This window comes from Phyllopteryx taeniolatus, chromosome 4 (assembly GCF_024500385.1).
Source record: "Phyllopteryx taeniolatus isolate TA_2022b chromosome 4, UOR_Ptae_1.2, whole genome shotgun sequence".
In the NCBI taxonomy this organism is placed as follows: domain Eukaryota; kingdom Metazoa; phylum Chordata; class Actinopteri; order Syngnathiformes; family Syngnathidae; genus Phyllopteryx; species Phyllopteryx taeniolatus.
The window spans coordinates 9,650,643-9,669,990 of NC_084505.1; the positions used below are offsets into that span (position 1 = coordinate 9,650,643).

General features: G+C 40.1%; 1 protein-coding gene across 2 annotated transcripts in view; it reads right to left on the reverse strand.

Moving 5' to 3' along the window:
* Positions 1-19,348, reverse strand: part of helz (helicase with zinc finger) — a 121,430-nt gene that overhangs the window by 91,640 nt on the left and 10,442 nt on the right. Inside the window, exons 3-10 of one of the 2 annotated variants that reach the window (XM_061769332.1) lie at positions 17,836-17,872; positions 15,308-15,432; positions 7,586-7,642; positions 7,241-7,292; positions 6,947-7,022; positions 6,088-6,286; positions 3,351-3,458; positions 820-961 (exon numbers count right to left, since the gene is read on the reverse strand). In XM_061769332.1, the coding sequence (XP_061625316.1) occupies positions 820-961; positions 3,351-3,458; positions 6,088-6,286; positions 6,947-7,022; positions 7,241-7,292; positions 7,586-7,642; positions 15,308-15,432; positions 17,836-17,872 (796 nt within the window). The remainder of the gene's footprint in view (positions 1-819; positions 962-3,350; positions 3,459-6,087; positions 6,287-6,946; positions 7,023-7,240; positions 7,293-7,585; positions 7,643-15,307; positions 15,433-17,835; positions 17,873-19,348) is intronic. The other variant, XM_061769333.1, reaches the window with a different exon arrangement.

The following is a 19,348-nucleotide window of genomic DNA, read 5'->3' on the forward strand; positions in this document are numbered from 1 at the left end:
AAACGTTCCAATTCTTTTGGATGGGACTGTACATAATTATTTTCTTTTTGGGAAAAAAAAAAACAGCGGACAACTGGTTACCACATTTGCATCACAGTTCTGAGGACTGGGGTTCAAATACCGGCCTCGCCTGTGTGCAGTTTGCATGTTCTCACCGTGCCTGTGTGGGTTTTCTCCAGGCACTCCAGTTTCCTCCCACATCCCGAAAACATGCGCGGTAGGTTAATAGAAGACTTTAAATTGCCCGTAGGTCTGAATGTGAGTGCAAACAGTTGTTTGTTTACATGTGCCCTAAGATTGGCTGGTGACCGGTTCAGGGTTTACCCCGCCTCTCGCCCGAAGATAGCTGGGATAGCTCCAGCACGCCCGCAACCCTAGTGAGGAGAATCGGTACATAAAACGTATGGATGGATGGAAAAAAATACAGACCATCCCTTGAAAAAAAAAATATTTTAACAAACATTTTGTCATTTTACATTTATTAGTGCCTCTAAATGGGCATCATCATAAGAGTTCAAAATTGGATTCCGCATGGCAAACTACATTAGTTTGTGAATTGTTGAGGAGATATGTTGAGATATAATACTGTTTTACTCTAATTTGAAGGCGTTTTTTTTTTTTTTTTTAATTTAAACTGGATTTTCGATTGCTGATATTTTCCCCCCACACAAAAAGCTCAAATTCTCCAGAACCCATCATCCGATTTTCAAAATTCTTGCTACGTTTAAGTGGCAATTCCAAACAGACATTGTATTTTAACATTTTTGGGAAATCTTGTCACATTGCTACTCTTGGGCATAATATATCCATATAGCAGACCTGCTGTTTCTTTTTGTAGAGTCCACTCTTGAGAGCCAGCGGACACAGTTTGTAGCTGCTCCCCAGCAGAGACCCCCGTGATGGAAAAGTGGGGTCTGTGGGCATCGTAGAGCAGGGCTATGCGATATAACTTTCTAGGAGGCTGATGAAAGGCACACAGATAACAGAAATGAGAAAAACTTTGGTTTGGAACAAAAAATACAGTTTGACATTTTCCTTGTAAATACTATACACTATATACAGGTATGCATGGTTTGGATAACAGTGATTGGAGTATAAGTGTAGGGATTTACATAAGTGATAAATCAATGAGTAAGAATTAAGAATTGATTGTTAAATGTAATTAGCGTCTAGAAGCAATTTAGGCAAAAAAAGAGTGCTGCAACCAGCAGAAGTGATGTTGATTCAGTCTTGGCTACAGCAAGCTCCTGATATTTGTGAGGGACTGGGACTGCACCCTGCTGCATATAGCAAAAAAAAACAAGTCATTGACGCCCAACAAAAAATGCTTAGAATTTCCTATATTCATTAGTTTAAACCATATCTATACTACTATGATGCCAAAACACTTTATTATCAATTCCAAAGTCATCTTAAAACATTACCCTGACAGAAGACCACAAGTGTGCATGCACACACACATGCTGCGAAGATGCTCTTAACTTCCAACAACAACCCAGGTTAAACTTACTTCCCAACATAAAACTCATCTCTCAGTTCAGATGTTTCACTTTAACATACTTGCTTGACACCAATTATGATACTACTTTTCCCATTTAGACAGGGCTATGGCAGCGTCTTATTTCTCTTGGGGCCTTTCAGAAAACATAAAAAAACGTTGACGAAGTAGGTTTTTCAGCAAATAGCTGGGGATAGGTTCCACAGAAAAAAACAAGTAGGTGAATAGTGAACCGCAAATGTGCAGTATATTATTGTAGTTTGTGGTCAAAAGAACCACATGACATCAAGCTATGGAAAGTTGAGCTAGAGTGCTTTGAAAAAGTATTCATACCATTTGAACTTTTTCACATTTTGCCACCTCCCAACAAGAAACAAATACTTTTCATTGAAATTTTATGTGATCGCCCAATACAAAGTAGCACATAATTGTAAAGGTGGAATGGAACCGATACATAGTTTTCATAATTTTAAGCAAATAAAAATCTGGGGAAAATGTGCTGGTTCGCTGCAATTACAGCTGGAGGTCTTTTGTGTTATCTTTCTACCAGCTTTGCACATCTAGACATAATTCTTAGCCCATTCTTCTTTGCAAAATAGCTCAAGCTCAGCCAGATTGGATTGAGTGAGTCTGTGACCAGCAATGGGATTTAGGTCTGGCCTTTGACTGGGCCATTCTAACATATTTGACATAAACCAGGGAAATTCTATTAAAATTCGGAGGGGAAGGATTTCTCAGGGCAAAGACGATGAGGAGCTGTGTCATTATACACTACGTTGGTGTATATTCTTCACCCGCTAGGGGTTGAGAGAAGGGTAGACGGGGACAGGTGGACTCGGCAGAGCCTACCGTCATATCAAAGTGGCGGACCGCTTTTTGTTATGCTGAATCCCAGCAGTGGGGATTCAGCTGCCTATTATAGCTTTAAAGTTGTGTTTTGGTCGTTGAATAAATCCTTAATTGTGAAATCAATGAATAAACGTATTTATTGATTGCGATTTCAATAATCGTGATTATTATTTTTTCCATAATCACCCAGCCTGAATATCTTGGTAGGTTTGCAGTTGTGCCTTACTTTTTCCATTTTTGGATGATCGTTTGAACGTGCCCTTGAGATGCTTGGGATATTTTGAGAAGCTTGGAAAATTTGTTTATATCCTAACCCTACTTTAAACTTCTCCGCAACTTTATCCCTGACCTGTCTGATGAGTTTCTTGGTCTTCATGGCGCTGTTGTTCACTAGTGTTCTCTTAAAAAAAAAAAAAAAACACTAAGGCCTTTACAGAACGTGTATTTATACTGAGAGTAAATTACACAAAGGTGGACTATTAATTAGGTGACTTCGGAAGGTTAGTGATTGCACTGGATTGTATAGGGGTATCAGCGTACAGGGGGATGAATACACAGGGTGTGTGCTCTACACAGGGGGATGAATACAAATGCAAAACATACTTTTCAGAGTTATATTTCTTTAAATTTTGAAACCTGTACACCCTTTTTGTTCCACTTCACAATTATGTGCTACTTTGTGTTGGTCTATCATATAAAAAATAAACAAAATACATTCACATTGGTGATTTGTGAGGTCGTGTAATGTAAATGTAAAAAAAGTTCAAGGGTTATGAATACTTTTTCATGGCACTGTACATCCATGAAGATGCTATGACAAGTCATCTCAGCAGCATTATTCCGCTCAGTACCCTGGCATCAAAACATTCTTCCCATTGCATTTAAAATTTAAGATTTTCTTACATTTTTTTCCTTATTCTATCAAGAAAATGTCGTCAAATGTTCACCCCCGATTAGGTGCTGACCCAAATTAGGATTGTTTCCAATAAATAATCTTTCTTACCTTGCAGAGCAATGAGAAGGTCCAAGAGTGGAAGGATTTTTTGGTGGTGACAGTAAGAGAGAGGCTTGAGCTGGTTTCAACATTGACTCCTTCTAAACAGTCGCTAAGCTGGAACGAGAAGAAAATAAATGGCTGAAATGTCCTGACAATTAGACGTTACTGCTACAGAGAAATTATTGCATACTTGGGAAAAGTAATTCTCCATGACACCCACATGAAGAATGAAGAGCAGTAGGGATTAAAAATGTGTAATAACCCACTTAATACTAGGGATGTCCCAATCAAGTTTTTTGCACCCAAGTCAGTCTTTGATTTTAAGAAACTGGCAATACAGAGTCCTGATCCGATTCCTCGACGATGCATTAAAAAAACCGCATATCCAAATTCTCTCAAATTAATATGCATACATGTGTTATAAAGTTATACATGGATACATTCATACATAAATACAGACTAGTGGTGCAACAATACATGTATCTGTATCGAATCGATCGATACAGTGGTCATGATTCAGCATGCACTAATTGACAATGTTATTTTATATTTACTGAATAAACATCTGACAATGAGGAGCTGTGCTAAACTACAGTCGTTCTCAAAAATATTGGCACCGCTAGGGTGCTAGCCAATCAGAGGCAGAGGAGGGCAGGTTATTGTTCCTTAAATACAATGGACGTGATACTTTTTTCTGGACTCGATAAATTTTCAATGTTGTGGTAACACCCGCAGCGCCGCTCACGACGCAGTGAGCTTTGGCTCCGTAGCTGCACACACTTGGGATACTTCAGCGAAAGTTAACTATTTATTAAGTTCACTAGCCCGTGAGGGAAGCTAAGGAGCTAAACAGCTTGCTCTGGCTCGCTCGATCATGTCGACATACAGAGGTCAATAACTGGAAGACTGCGGTCCGCGTATGGACCCAGAAACAGTCCCATACGTACCCACACCAAAGCCAAAAAAGAAAGGTTATGATTCAAGACATACAGGGCGCCGCAAATGATTACAGACTTTACGGTAGTGTTGACCTGTGCCAACCAATCACATGCAGCCCCCCCCCCCTTCAGGCAATCAAATCTGCATCTCAGGCCGTAACCAGTGATTGCACGCAGCATAGACAGAAACGAGGAGAAACGTAGCAGGGGACAGAGAAAGTGACTCAGCGTGGAAGTTGAGTTAAAGAAAAGGATTTAAACATTTGAAAAAAACGGCGCTTAAAATGGAACGGTCAGTGTCATTTTTATTGAAAATTCTCAGTGTGAAGTTCTCACTGGGAGCACTTATTAAAAGTGTATATATGTCAAATGCCATTATGAAACAAAACAAAGGTTATAAACAAACCTCTAAAACAGTTCAGTTGTTAAGATTTGTTAAATTAAAATATGTAAAATTGGGCAGCATAGTGCAGAACCGGTTAGCACATCTGCCTCACAGTTCTGAGGACCGGGGTTCAAATCCCGGCCGCGCCTGTGTGGAGTTTGCATGCTCTCCCCGTGCCTGTGTGGGTTTTTCTCTGGGCACTCCGGTTTCCTCCCACATCCCAAAAACAGCATGGTGGGTTGATTGGAAACTCTAAATTGCCCTTGGGTGTGAATGTGTGCGCGAATGGTTGTTTGTTTATATGTGCGCTGCGATTGGCTGGCGACCAGTTCAGGGTGTACCCCGCCTTTTTCCCGAAGATAGCTGGGATAGGCTCTAGCACGCCCGCGACCCTTGTGAGGATAAAGCGGTACAGAAAATGGTTTGAGACTTCAGACGGCACTCTGGACAACTAGTTAGCACATCAGCCTCACAGTTCTGAGGACCTGGGTTCAAATCCGGCCTCGCCTGTGTGGAGTTCGCGTGTTCTCCCCGTGCCTGAGTCTGTTTTCTCCGGGTACTCCGGTTTCCTCCCACATCCCAAAAACACGCATGGTAGGTTAATTGAAGACTGTAAAATGCCAGTTCAAGGTGTACCCCGCCTCTCGCCCCAAGATAGCTGGGACAGGCTCCAGCATGCCCACGACCCTAGTGAGGATAAGCGGTACGGAAAATGGATGGATGGGTGTTTGAGACGTCACTGTTGTGTGAAGTTGCCAAACAGAAAAGGGGAAACTCAAACTTTATTTTTCTTAAGTTCAGCACTTTAGTTGAACATGTATAACTTTCTCTTTTTAGTTACTTGCTCTTATCATGAAATGCAGCCATACTTTTATTTAGTAAATGAGAGAACATTACACAGTTGTGCTCATATGTTTTATTTGTAAGAATTTGTAATACCAGTACTAAACCACAAAGTTACATTGTGTAATATAAAACAAAGCTATTACTGTTCCATTTGGCAATATTTTTGTACCTTTGGATTATTTCGTCACTTTGTAACCTTTAAAATGTCAGAATATAGATAAAACCCATCTTTTACACCCTATCTCGGTCAACTGAATATCATGTGATCGACTCCGATTTTTGATCACGTGATCGGATCGGGACATCCCTACTTGATACAAATCCGTGTTTGATACTTGATATCAATTGCCCCAAGGCTTGTTTCAAACTCTGTGGTGTGCCTGTGGTCAGTTTGCTGCAGATATGAACATGCTATGAATCATTATCAGCATAACAAATTCAAATCTGAAGGTGAAGGTGTGTCTAAAGTTATTCACTATATGGGTGCTGTTAAATGATTATGCACCCTCACTGGGCACAGTATACAGTGAAAAAAGTATAGTAGCTGGTGTTTTCTATCAATTGAGTCACATACCACTTTCTCTGGGGAGAGAGAGTTCATCCACTTCTCTATTAGAGTCTCCATATAATTTTCAGTGAAGTGTTTGCTCTCCTGCTGCTGCTTGAGACGGATCAGGCGTGATGAGTAGCGCTTCTGCCATTCCATCAACTCCTCCTGTGAGTGAGCTGATGTGCACTGGGCCCCATACCGACACAGACCCTGCTCTAAGTACCTAAAGGAGAGGTAAAGAGTGTGAACTGGTGTTAGTTCTATAAATACGTTTGGTGTTGTTTTCCCTTAAAAACATCAGCTTTGCTTATAGACTCATCAATGTAATACATGTCATAAAACTTTCGTCCTATTTTTAACATTTTCATATTTAAATTTTGGGTCTGTTAGCATTGGTAAACCATGACATTCTGGCTGCAACTAACTATTATTTTAATAATCAATCTGTCAATTATTTTTCCGATTAGTTGATGACTGATAAAAACTTTTTAATTTACATCCCTTTATTCCAAAACAGGACATAACTTCATACATTGATTATTGACTACAATTACAAATAGATAATGATTCAGTTACTGGTTTGTTTTTTTTCAAAATTTTAATCATTTTGATAATCAATTGTTTCACCTCTACATGACATATGTAAATGCTGGAAGGAAGCTGTTGGACAACAGCATATTAGTATTCAAAGACCAATTGGACATTCAAATCTCAGCCACAAATGTGAAATTCAGGTACAGCTCATGATTCTGTCAAGGACGAGAGGTTTCATTCACAGGTAAGCAGGTATAATATCAGCTTGACATATTTTAAGTTCCTTAATTATATTTTACATTCTAACGCATGATACATTCACAACTTGAAACCCTTATTGTTTTATAACCTTTTACAGAGGGTGTACTCCTCGCTGCTGGTGACTCCTCGAGGAGGGGGCCTGAACTGCCAGCCATCTTGGACCTCTGTCAGGGCACACAAAGTCAAATGATCAATGCAACTGAACCAAAATTTTTCAGCACACCACAAAGTTGGGCTTCAATGAGCCTGTACCTAATTACAATGGGTTCTAGCTGACAACTGACTGACTTAAGCATTATAAATAATATCTACTGGATGTATATAAATAAGCGTTATGGAGACTACTTGTTTGAATATGAAACAAAAATTAACTACTGCCTACCCTCCTCCTGGTCATCTGTGTATTCTGGTGCCATCTCGCTCTTCTTTACAGCCTGACAAACAAAAAGATGGGGTGATGGTGGGGTGGACACAGAGACAATAATTATTATGTCATGGCTATTAATGCTGTATAACCGAACAAGCAGTCTTGACTACTGGAATTATAAATAAGCATTAGGTCCAAAACAGCTACAAGCTAAACTGAGGGGAATTAAATGGTTACAACTAGGCCATTATGACTCTAGCCTGCAAGCATTTAGCAATTAAAACCTGGCAAAAAGGCATAGATAAATAAGAACCATCATACACCACATGGCAGTGTGGTGTATGATGACTTGGGACTGACCTCTATTTCTGAAAACAGGATTTTTAATCTGGAAACGTCTTTTGCAACAATTCCATTCTGTAAAAGGAGAAAAGGAATCTTATTACAACAGGAATTTGCAATATGAAGTATTTAAGGACATTCTGTTTTGGAGTGGGGGGGTGCGGAGTTTCTTTACTTTTGTTATAGTCGAATCGCCAAAGATTTAAATATACACAGTCCATGACTGTGGGATGTTTTGAAAATGTCAAAATGATTCAGAATCTGATGTGACATCGTTCACTACTACCCAAAGACACTCACTCGCCAGAAGCCAACACCTCAGTTATTTCCCACGGTAAATGACGGTAAGTCGTCACACAGAGCATTACTGTTGAAAAAGCAGGATAAAATGACTATTTGTTGGAGAGATGCTGATCTGCTTGCTAGCTATTGTTGAGATGACCTGGTTTTATGTGTGGTGTGCAAAGACAATGCATACATCGGAGTAGTGGTATCACAATACCAAAATTCTGACTTCGAGACTATACCAGTGTAGCGGACACACTATAAACAAGATGGGACCAGCAACCCCAACCTCGATAATTCCATTCATGCCTACTGCCCCGCTGATCCAAACGGTCACAATAAGCCTGATTTATGTCACCCGGGCCTTAAACTAATTAAAAGCTCCCCTAGAAATCTGGGTTTCCATTCATCAAAGACCCCTTGGTGTGCAGGACTGAGATGCCGACCAAAAGGTTGGAGCCAGATCGACAACAATAGATTTATTAGTTAGACAGGCCACAGATTAACCTATTACTCCCGGACCTTGAGTTAGATTTAATCGCAGTTTTTTTCTTTAGGAACTCAAATACAGCAATAAACTATTTGTTTTAATATTAAAACATGCACGCAAGGCGCTGCCAGGCCCTCTGGGAAAATTGATGGGACACAGGCGACACCCACTGGTGTTTGAGAGTTACTGCAAGCCGAGGCCAGCTACCAACAATTTTCACTGACTTTAAGTGTCCGTTGTGATTTAACAAACTTTGCATGAATGCTCCCAGTATATATCATGACACCAATGTGACTTGTAATTGCTTTCCACAGGTTTGATGTTGATGCATGTTACATAAAATTTTTCTATAAAATTCCACTTCCTGTGTCGTTTTTGTGTGTTTGATTGCAACAATAAACCACTGTGATCTAGAACTCTTATTTCGTCTGTAATGGACATGCTCTCGCCAGATGGCACCATGACCCCCCAACCTCCGACTGGGACTGCATCCCTCTCCCCGCTCCCCCGCCAAGACAGACCGTCACAGGGATACCTGGTTTATCTCACACGGACGCTAAATGAATTACCAGCCAGTCCGAAGAAGCTCATCAAAGCAGAGAGGAGGAATCCTGACTTCTCACCTGGACTTTAAATTAATTAGCAGCTACCCTAGAAACCTGGACTCCCAGTCATCAGAAGACCCCCTATGTACAGGGCTCAAGATACCGACCCAAAAAGCTTGAAAATCTGCTGGTCCTGCATGCAAGACAAAAGTTCAAAAGGTCCATTTGTCCTTTTGAAATGCAACTGAAGACCTCTGGGACAATGGATGGGACACGAGCGACACCCACAGGGGAGCGACCACCCCCTTTCGGCTGCGCATAAAGGCCGAAGCCCTTCCTTTGGGTTCTCGCTCGCTCGACCACCATGCCGAAGACTGGCTCAGCCAGGAAGCCCCACCTCTCACCACAAGGTGGCGAGGACACATCAGATCTGCGGGTGCCTGGGCAGCTCACGGGAAAGCTCCATTGGGAAGGGAACAGGCGGCGCACGTCTATTCCGGGCGTCTTGTGACTTGCGCCACCCCCGCGCTCCGGCCGCCCTCCAATCGGAACTCTTTTTTCTTGTTTTTTCTTTTTTTTTTTCTTCCTCCTCCTTCCGTCAACTCCACCTGTTCCCCGCATGGACAGGACTGACCAAACATTCGGGAGATCGACCAGTCTGCCTAAATTATGTTCCACAAAACGTAAGTCCAACTTGCAGTCTGCTAAAGTACGGCTTGGTGCATATTTGGGTTTAAATTAATGGGAACAGGAACTCCCAGCTCTATGGATTGCAACTCAGGACAGAGCACCTTTTGTTTGAAGCCACCCACTTTTCAAGTGAACAAAAGTATTGGAACGTGAGTGATGGGTGTTTCTAGTTGCTCAGGTGTTGCCTTTGTTTTTGGATTTGAGTTTCACCTGTGAAAACTGTATTTGCTGTTAAGCAAACATGAAGACCAGAGACCTGTCTATGGGAGAAAGGGAAACCATTTTGAAGCTGAGAGAAGTGGGAAAATCGATCAGAGCTATTGCACAAACATTGGGCATAACCAATCCACAAATTTGGAATCTTCTGAAAAAGAAAAACTCCTGCTGTACTGAGCAACAGACATCCAACAGGTCGGCCAAGGGTATACACAGCAGTTGATGACAGAAACATTGTTTGAGCTATGAAGAAACACCCAAAGACAAATGTCAGTGACGTCACTGCCAACCTCCACAGGGCAGGGGTGAAGGTATCACAATCCACTGTTCGAAAGAAGACTTTGAGAGAAGAAATATACAAGCCATACCACAAGATGCAAAACATTCATCAGTGAAAAGAATCGGAATGCCATATTGGATTTTGCACAAAGTACAGGGATGAGCCACAAAAGTTTTGGTAGAAGGTTTTATGGACTGATGAGACCAAGATGAACCTCTACCCAAGTTACGGAAAGGCCAAAGTATGGAAAAATAAAGGATCTGCTTATGCTCCAAAACACACAAGCTCATCTGTGAAGCATGGTGGGGTTAATGTCATGGCTTGGGCTTGCATGTCTGCTTCTGGAACAGGCTCACTAGTCTTTATTGATGATGTAACTAATGATGGTAGCAGGGGAAGGAATTCTGAAACCATTATGTCTGGCAATTTACAGAAGAATGCATCCAAACTAATCGGGAGCAGCATCATCATGCAACAAGACAATGATCCAAAACACACTGACAACAGGACTTCATCAGGGGGGAAAAGAGGAAGGTCTTACACTGGCGGACCTTAACTCAATAGAGCATGCATTTTAGCTCCTGAAGAGGAGACTGAAGGGAGAAACCCCCAGAAACAAACAAGAATTGAAAGAAGCTGAAGGCCTGGAAAAGCATTTCAAATGAAGAACGCAACAGTCTGGTAAAGTCAATGGGTAGCAGGCTTGATGCAGTTATTGGAAGTAAGGGTTATGCCACCAAATATTAAATGTTATTCACTTTAATTTAATAATGTCTGTTCCAAAACATTTGCTCACTTGAAAAGTGGGTGGCTTCAAACAAAATGTGCTCTGTCCTGAGTAGAATAACACATCTAGATGTAAATACCATGAAATAACAGCTGGAATTCTAAAGTTTTGTCTCATATTCATCTTTTGATCCGAAACCCAAATGTCTTCAGTATACAAAAAAGGAATTGACCTTGTCGTTCTAAAACATTTGGAGGGGACTGTTAATACAATTGTATGTCTATATCCAGTTTATGTGAGATATACAGTCAAAAAAAATATTTGACCACCCCTGTATCTTCAATTTATTTTTCATAATACCTGGCACCAGGCATTTTACCTGAAGAATACAAAAGCTTGTTTCATTAAATATAATTTTGCTTGTTATCAAGAAAACCATGGAAAATGGCTAAAGCTAGATATCAACTCTTATGAGCTATTTTTTGTCGTCATCATGATATTTGTCCAAACAAAGGTACGTTTAGTTGCACCTGGCATTAAAAATGAACAAGAAACTGAAGAAACAAGGGGTCCAATATTTTTTTACACGACTATATTATTTCTATTTATATATACTTTACTCATACTTAGTACTGTGTATTTCAAGCTTTTTATTTAAACCTTTAGTGTACATGTCACTGCATTGGATTTCTCCCATTGTAAAAAAATAATTATTGTGCACCAACTCAGTGCAGTGCTGTTATTCATTGCGTACGTGGTCACGACACTCAAAAAGTGGACCTTTTTGCTCCACTTGGACAGTAACTGGACTTCCGTGCGGCGTGCACCTGTGTTAAGTCGTCTCATGCTAACGATAATATCCAGCTCCTGCTGGTAGAGGTGGGTAGTTACGTGCTACATTTATTCAAGTAACATTTTGGATAAATTGTACTTGTCAGAGTAGTTTTAATGAAGCATTAAGAAGAAAGTACTTCATTACAATAATCTACATGCCGCTCGCTACTTGCATTCATCAATAATTGCATGCTATTTTTAGACTTTCGTTTTCGACTTCCGCGTCGGACGCAGTTGCTCCAATCTACAGTGATTAGCACAGTGATGTTTGACTCAACTTCACCAATCAAACGACAAGTTACATGTCCGCACAAAGTCTTCTATTTGGCTTCGTGGGCTAATCAAAGTGAGTCATGACAGCCGGTGCGCACCAAGTGTTTACATTAAAGACTGAAAAACAACAGCTTTAACATGCAGATATGCGCTAGTGTTTGGGTTTCTCGCTCTCTCTCCCCCCCCCCCCCCCCCCCCCCACCTCCACTACCTCCCTCTGTCTCTCTCTCTCTCTCTCTTTCGCTCACTCACACAAGATCGTTAAGTTTGGTCAGCAAAGAGCTTCTTCATTTAGTGGATCAAGCAAATGTTTCTGTAAGGCCCTATGCATGTTGTTTTTTTTCACTTTAAATGGGGGGAGGTGTTTGTGGACTCCTATTGAGCAGTTTGAATGTGATTCGTTACTTCTGAACACAGCCACATGTCAGTTAAAATAGGGAGTGCATCCTTGTGTAACCGGATTTTTTTATTTATTTCATTTGAACTATTTACCAGGTAAAAGACCAGTTAAATACAGTGGGTATGGAAAGTTTTCGGACCCCCTTAACCTTTTCACTCTTTGTAATATTACAGCCATTTGCTAAAATCCTTTAAGTTAATTTTGTCCTTCATTAATGTACACCCAGCACCCCATATTGAAAGAAAAAAAACTCAATTGTTGAAATTTTTGCAGATTTATTAAAAAAGAAAAACTGACAAATCACACAGCCATAAGTATTCAGACCCTTCGGTGTTACACTCATATTTAACTCGGGTGCTGTCCATTTCTTTTGATCATCCTTGAGACTCATTGGAGTCCAGCTGTGTTTGATTATACTGATTGGACTTGATGAGGAAAGCCACACACCTGTCTATATAAGACCTTACAGCTCACAGTGCATGTCAGAGCAAATGAGAATCATGAGGTCAAGGGAACTGCCTGAAGAGCTCAGAGACAGAATTGTGGCAAGGCACAGATCTGGCCAAGGTTACAAAAAAAGCTCAAAAGGGTGCTTCTACTAAATACTGAGCAAACGGTCTGAATACTTATGGCTGTGTGATATTTCAGTTTTTCTTTTTTTAATAAATCTGCAAAAATTTCAACAATTCAGTTTTTTTCTGTCAATACGGGGTGCTGTGTCTACATTGAGGAAAACATTAACTTAAATTATTTTAGCAAATGGCTGCAATATAACAAAGAGTGAAACATTTAAGGGGGTCTGAATACTTTTCGTACCCACTGTATCTCTTTTGCAATGGCGAAGAAGGCACCAAGTTGAACGTCAAGTCCAGGTCAATCACATTCAAGTTTATTTAGTTTATTTTCACCTCCCCTTTCAAAAAGATACAAAAATAAATCAGTTGAGCTGCACAAATTCTAGGTCACATTAATGGTGGAAAGTTTTAAAATGATTTATCCTGGTGAAAATTATTTTAAAACAAAAACCTGGCATTTAAACAAGGGTGTGTAGATTTTTTATAGCCACTGGAGCCTTGTTGCTGCTTTTGTCATCTGCCTGGTGAGCCTACAGTATTGTGCTGTTTAACAAATAGACAGTATAGTATAAGACCATTTCTTAGAGCTGAATTTGCCTTAATTTATTTTAAAAATATTTTATTGGATAAAATTGTATATTATTTTTTGATTAAGTGATATTGTTCAGCAATATCTGAATTTGTGCATTCATATTTTCATTTTATTTCATGTTCAAACTCTGATTTAAATAAATCAGAAGTTACTCACTCGTTACTCAGTATTTGAGTAGTTTTTTTCACTGAGTACGTTTTTACTCTAACTCAAGTAATTATTTGCTTCAAGTAATTATCTGCCTGCTGGTAACAATGACTCTTGTGTGCATTAAATACTGAGTTTCCCCAACAGCACAGGAGAATCTACTGCATATAACACTGACTTTGCTCACATAGCCTTGTGAACTGCGGACTCTGAGGTTACGTCCTAGGGGCTAACACGTGCTAACTTGTCCGCAGGAGCTAGTCGGCAGTTGAAGCCATATCATTCTCCCAGCTCCCCCACAGTCGCACGGACACAATTTGTTGGAAGACAGACTGTCATTGGCTGACTGTCTGCTTTTTGGGTACTGGCCGGTACTAAAAAATGTTTCTTTTTTTTTTTTTTAAACTAGTACTGTGCTATTTTTGACATCAAAATACCTTGGTATTGGTGCAACACTACAGAGTGAGTTGAATTTTCCTTTGAGGGACACCAATAAAAAAAAAATTCAAAATGAAAAATTCTAAAACTTTTCTAGCAACAGAATATTGTAAGCTGTTGACATGGGTGTATTGTAATTATGAAAAAAAAAAATCATATGATCTTACCCATAAACTCAAGCTTGCGGTGACATGGAATGTTACGAGAACATAAGCTAGAGGGGTTAAGCTATTTTTAGAACCATGTTTCCATGGAAAGTTAGTCCACGATATATCATTTAGAGATCAACAATTAAATTTTTCTGACCAAAGTCAACTTTGAGACCTCCACAGCATGATGCTGCCACCACCATGCTTCACTGTTGGGACTGTATTGGACAGGTGATGAGCAGTGCCTGGTTTTCTCCACACATACTGCTTAGCCAAAGCCAAAAATGTTCTCTCTTGGTCGCATCAGACCAGAGAATCTTATTTCTCACCATCTTGGGAGTCTTTCGGCATTTTTTAGCAAACTACATGTGGGCTTTCAACTGTTTCACTGAGGAGAGGGTTCCATCGGGCCACTCTGCGATAAAGCCCCCTCCGATTGGTGGAGGGCTGCAGTGATGGTTGACTTTCTAGAACTTTCTCCCATCTCCCAACTTCACCTCTCGAGCTCAGCCACAATGATCTTTGGGTTCTTCTGTACCTCTCTCACCAAGGATCTTCTCCCCCGATTGCTCAGTTTGGCCAGTTTGGAACCTTAAGTGCAGCAGAAATTGTTTTGTAACCTTGGCCAGATCGGTGCCTTGCCACAATTCTGTCTCTGAGCTCTTCAGGCAGTTCCTTTGACCTCATGATGCTCATTTGCTCTGACATGCACTGTGAGCTGTAAGGTCTTATATAGACAGGTGTGTGGCTTTCCTAATCAAGTCCAATCAGTATAATCAAACACAGCTGGACTCCAATGGCGGTGTAGAACCTCTCAAGGATGATCAGAAGAAATGGAAAGCACCCGAGTTAAATATGAGTGTCACAGCAAAGGGTCTTAATACTTATTATGGCTGTGTGATATGAGTTTTTCTTTTTTAATAAATCTACAAAAATTTCCAAAATTACTTTTTTTTCTGTCAATGTGGGTTGCTGTGTGTACATTAATGAGGGAAAAAAATGAACTTCAATAATATTAGCAATTGGCTGCAATGTAACAAAGAGTACAAATTTAAGGGGTTCTGAATACTTTCCGTACACACTGTTTAATTCAACATACCATTGGCTCTCCAAACAAGGTTTTAGAGAGGATGCTGGCCACCTCCTGCAGGCTGTCATCCAACTGCATGGAGCACAAGCTGGCCTGTAGCAAACCCTCTCCCGTAGTCCTGTCTTCTGCCAGGACTAAATTAGAAAGAAAAGCAAGAACATAGGGCCTCATTCACTAATAAATTCATAAAAATTACTCTGTGCATCAGTTCAGTCCTATTCATGACACGTGCCTATTTTCTTCTCACTACTGTGCTATGTTAGTGAATCAGACTCCTAACCCTAAACCCATTCTAATTGTTGGGGTCATGTGATTAGCAATCTCCATAAACCACTTGCTTATGTGCAAATTAAAGGACATCCGTGAGTAGGTTTGAAGTTGCGAGACATGGCCCCCAAAACGTTCATAACTTTCTTCATCTTTATCCTATTTTCAAATGTTTAGTGTCATTGGAAAGCTTGCTCAACAAAAAAAAAACTGACATATAAATGACAATGATAATTATTTTTTACTTAATTCCGAAGTTAAACAATTTGGCACTCAAAACATGCATAGAACAAACTAAGAGCTGAGAATGAACAACACTGCATATGTTCAGACATGCAAACACCAAAGGAATGAAAAAGTTCACAAAAAAAACATTGTAAGAGTGTTTGGGGGGGATCCCACAGGACCCCACAGAGATAATATTTTTTTAACATAAATTAAGCAATTCGGAAGACTGAAGAGTACAATAAGCAGAAAAACATTTATTTACACCGCTCAAGTACAAGTTGATGTACAAATTCAAGATTAAAATTAAATTTGCCTCATTTCTTTGCTTTTTTGTTTTGGCCTCAAACTTGAACCAGGCGCACCTCCACCTGCACCTTATACCTGCTTAAAGCTGTGCCAAATGAATAGCATCCTCCTCTGTAAACCCTCTCATTCTGGAAAATAATTGACTAAAACACAGGTGTCAAACTCAAGGCCCGGGGGCCAGATCCGGCACGCCACGTGATTTTATGTGAACCGAAGGCAAATCATGTGTCAATTTTTGTACTCAAGCAAATAAATCATTGATAGTAGGCAGTAATTTTTAATGTTAGAATAGCAGGAATTTCTAATGTTAGAACTTTAAAATAATATGGCAATAAGTTCTGTTGAAGTAGTACACAGACAATTTCTCAATAGACAGTTTTGTTATTGTGCGCATAGCATGATTATTGCTGCAGCAATAATCGCGTTTTGAAGGTACGGTATACGAATGTAACCACTGGATGGACGGGGATAGGTGAAGATGTATTTTTCACAACAACCTGTGGGGAAACACAAAGAAAGTACTAAAGCCTATTGAGGACTCGGGAAGCAAGAAAAAGAGGTTTTCGGTATTCGTGCTTTCACCTCTTTGCCCCACCTGTACCATCAACATTCCTGCAATACCATGATCTTTCCCACAATACCGCAATAATTAGCGTCCCGTGACATTAATACTATGATAAAACCCAACCATGACATTGAACAAACATTTGAGTGCACTTGACCGAACAGGGTAAATTCAAGTTTGTCACGGGCAAGCAAAAAAAAGTTAACTTCGAGCGTGCCGCACGGTGGTGACTGGTTAGCACATTGGCCTCACAGTTCTGAGGTCCTGGGTTCAAACCCGGCCTCACCTGTGTGGATGTGCATGTTCTCCCAGTGTCTGCGTGGGTTTTCTCCAGGTGCTCTGGTTTCCTTCCACATCCCAAAAACATGTATAGTAGTTATTTGAAGACTCTAAATAGTCCGGAGGTATGACTGAGTGTGAATGGTTGTTTGTCAATATGTGCCCTGCGATTGGCTGGCGACCAGTTCTGGGTGTACCCCGCCTCTTGTCCGAAGTCAGCTGAGACAGGCGCCCGCACACCCGCGACCCTAGTGAGGATAAGCGCTTCAGAAAATAGATGGATGGATGGATGGAAGGAAGGAAGGATGGACGGACTCCGAGCGTTGGGGAATACGAACCGGTGACCATATGCCAACCCTCTGCGCCACTCCGCCCACATTGGTGAATCGTGGGTAAAAGACGTGTTTGATGGTTTTTTCGGAGACTGATCCGCAATTATTTGCGTGTATGCATAGTCCGACGAGGTACCAAATTTGTTAGCAGAGTAAGAACAAATTTAAGTAAGATTATGTGTCAAATGTGCATACGCACAATATAGGCACAAATGTTCACTGTTTTTGTATGATTCCCATAGATGCAAGTTGAATCCTAATATTAAATGTGTCCCTCTACAACGGAACTTGGGGGGAGAAGAAGAATTGTTTGAACAATGCCCCTAAAATATTCACAGCAAAGCTTCAGCCTGGTAGCACTCCTCTGAATCAAGTTTACCACAATTTGGCAATATCACTTACCAACTCAACTCCCAAAACTAGAAAGGCATGGTTTTAGATGAGCATCAGGAAAATGAAAATCATTACTTTATTGTACTAGTAGTAATTAAATGTTAATCTCTGAATAATTACAGCCTTACATTAAAAAACTTTTATTGCTTCCCTGGTTTAATGCTTACCATGTTTGCAGTCTTGATCTGCTTCGTCATATTTTTTCTGTTGGGAAAGAAAGAAGAAATAAACAACAGCCACCACAAATATACTTTAGACATGCTGCCAGAGTCCAACCTTCACAGAAGCTCAGAGAATCACTCTTTGCCTCACAATAGACTGTTCTACCATTATATACGTAGTTTCCATAATCGTACAGCATATTCTTTAGTTTATAAACTTTATAAAAGTTCTGAGAAGAGAATATTGAGGGACAAATGTTTATTATTCTCATGTAACCTTCTTTTGTTAGTTAAAAGTAAAACTATGTTAAAAACATCAAGTATAATCTTATAGTCTTATCACCCCCTATTCATTTTCAATAGCTCTTGTCCTCATCAGCGCTCTAGACTAACCTTTTGCACTGGTGCACCCAACTTTTTTTTATTATTGGGTGCACCAGTATAAAAGTCAGGTGCACCCAAATTTTCAACCGCATCGCATTCAACACCATACTCTTACCGGGTTACTTAAATAAAGAAATTCATAAAGCTGCCTGTCTTTTGGGCAGTGTTGACTGGTAAATGATTAACAATCTGGTCACCGAAATTCTTTATTTGAAGAAGAATTCCACAAGACAGGTAATTTACTGAAAAGTGTTGGTGATTAAAGTGCTTCTTGTCAGAGCGTTGGTTAGGACTTTCGGACGAATCAGGCCTTAACCTAACATTCTTCACAAAGACGTCAATTGTTCATTTCCTCTCATCATCCAAGGCTATTTTCCACTTACCTGATGGGCCTACTAGGCCACTCAACCTAGGCCTGTCACTATAACATTTTTAGGACTATATTTTCCCAGAAACGATCCCAATAAACGATCGTATCATTGTTTTTTTATGATGCTGATATAATATTATAGTATAACAATTCAACTATATCCTTTTTAAGAGCAAGTACCTTAATTCAAGGATATTGAACATTGGCATTGAAATGTAGAACAATAAATATCTGATAAATGAAAATAAATAACAGACTCAGACTGTTTGACAAAAATTGCACTGAAACAAATATTAAACATTTGGCACAGAAGTATAGAGCGTCAATGACTTAACAGGCAATATACTGCCAATCAAGTTTTCAGTTGGTTAAGAAAAAGTGCTAAGTAACAACATTAATAACAGCACAAGTAAGTCAAACCAATCTGTTTTGCATCAAGATTCGTAATTCTGCCGATCACAAGTCTGCAACATTTCTTTAAATGGTGCTTTCGCAACCTGTTGAATGGTTGCATCTCAAAGTGAGTAACACCATACAGTACTGCATATGTGAGCGTGCGCCATAAACACAATCACATGTATATTTGCATTGTTGGGCAAAGGCTTCCTGAATTGCAAGCTACGGGAAAGGGGAAATGTCCCACCATCTTTTTTGATCACAGCTCAAGAAATTGGGTGAGACGGTTGTGTTTTAAATGGATTTTGTCAATTTGAGGTTTTTGTTGTGTTGTCAGCTTTTCATGTACCACAAGAGTGAGGCCGCATA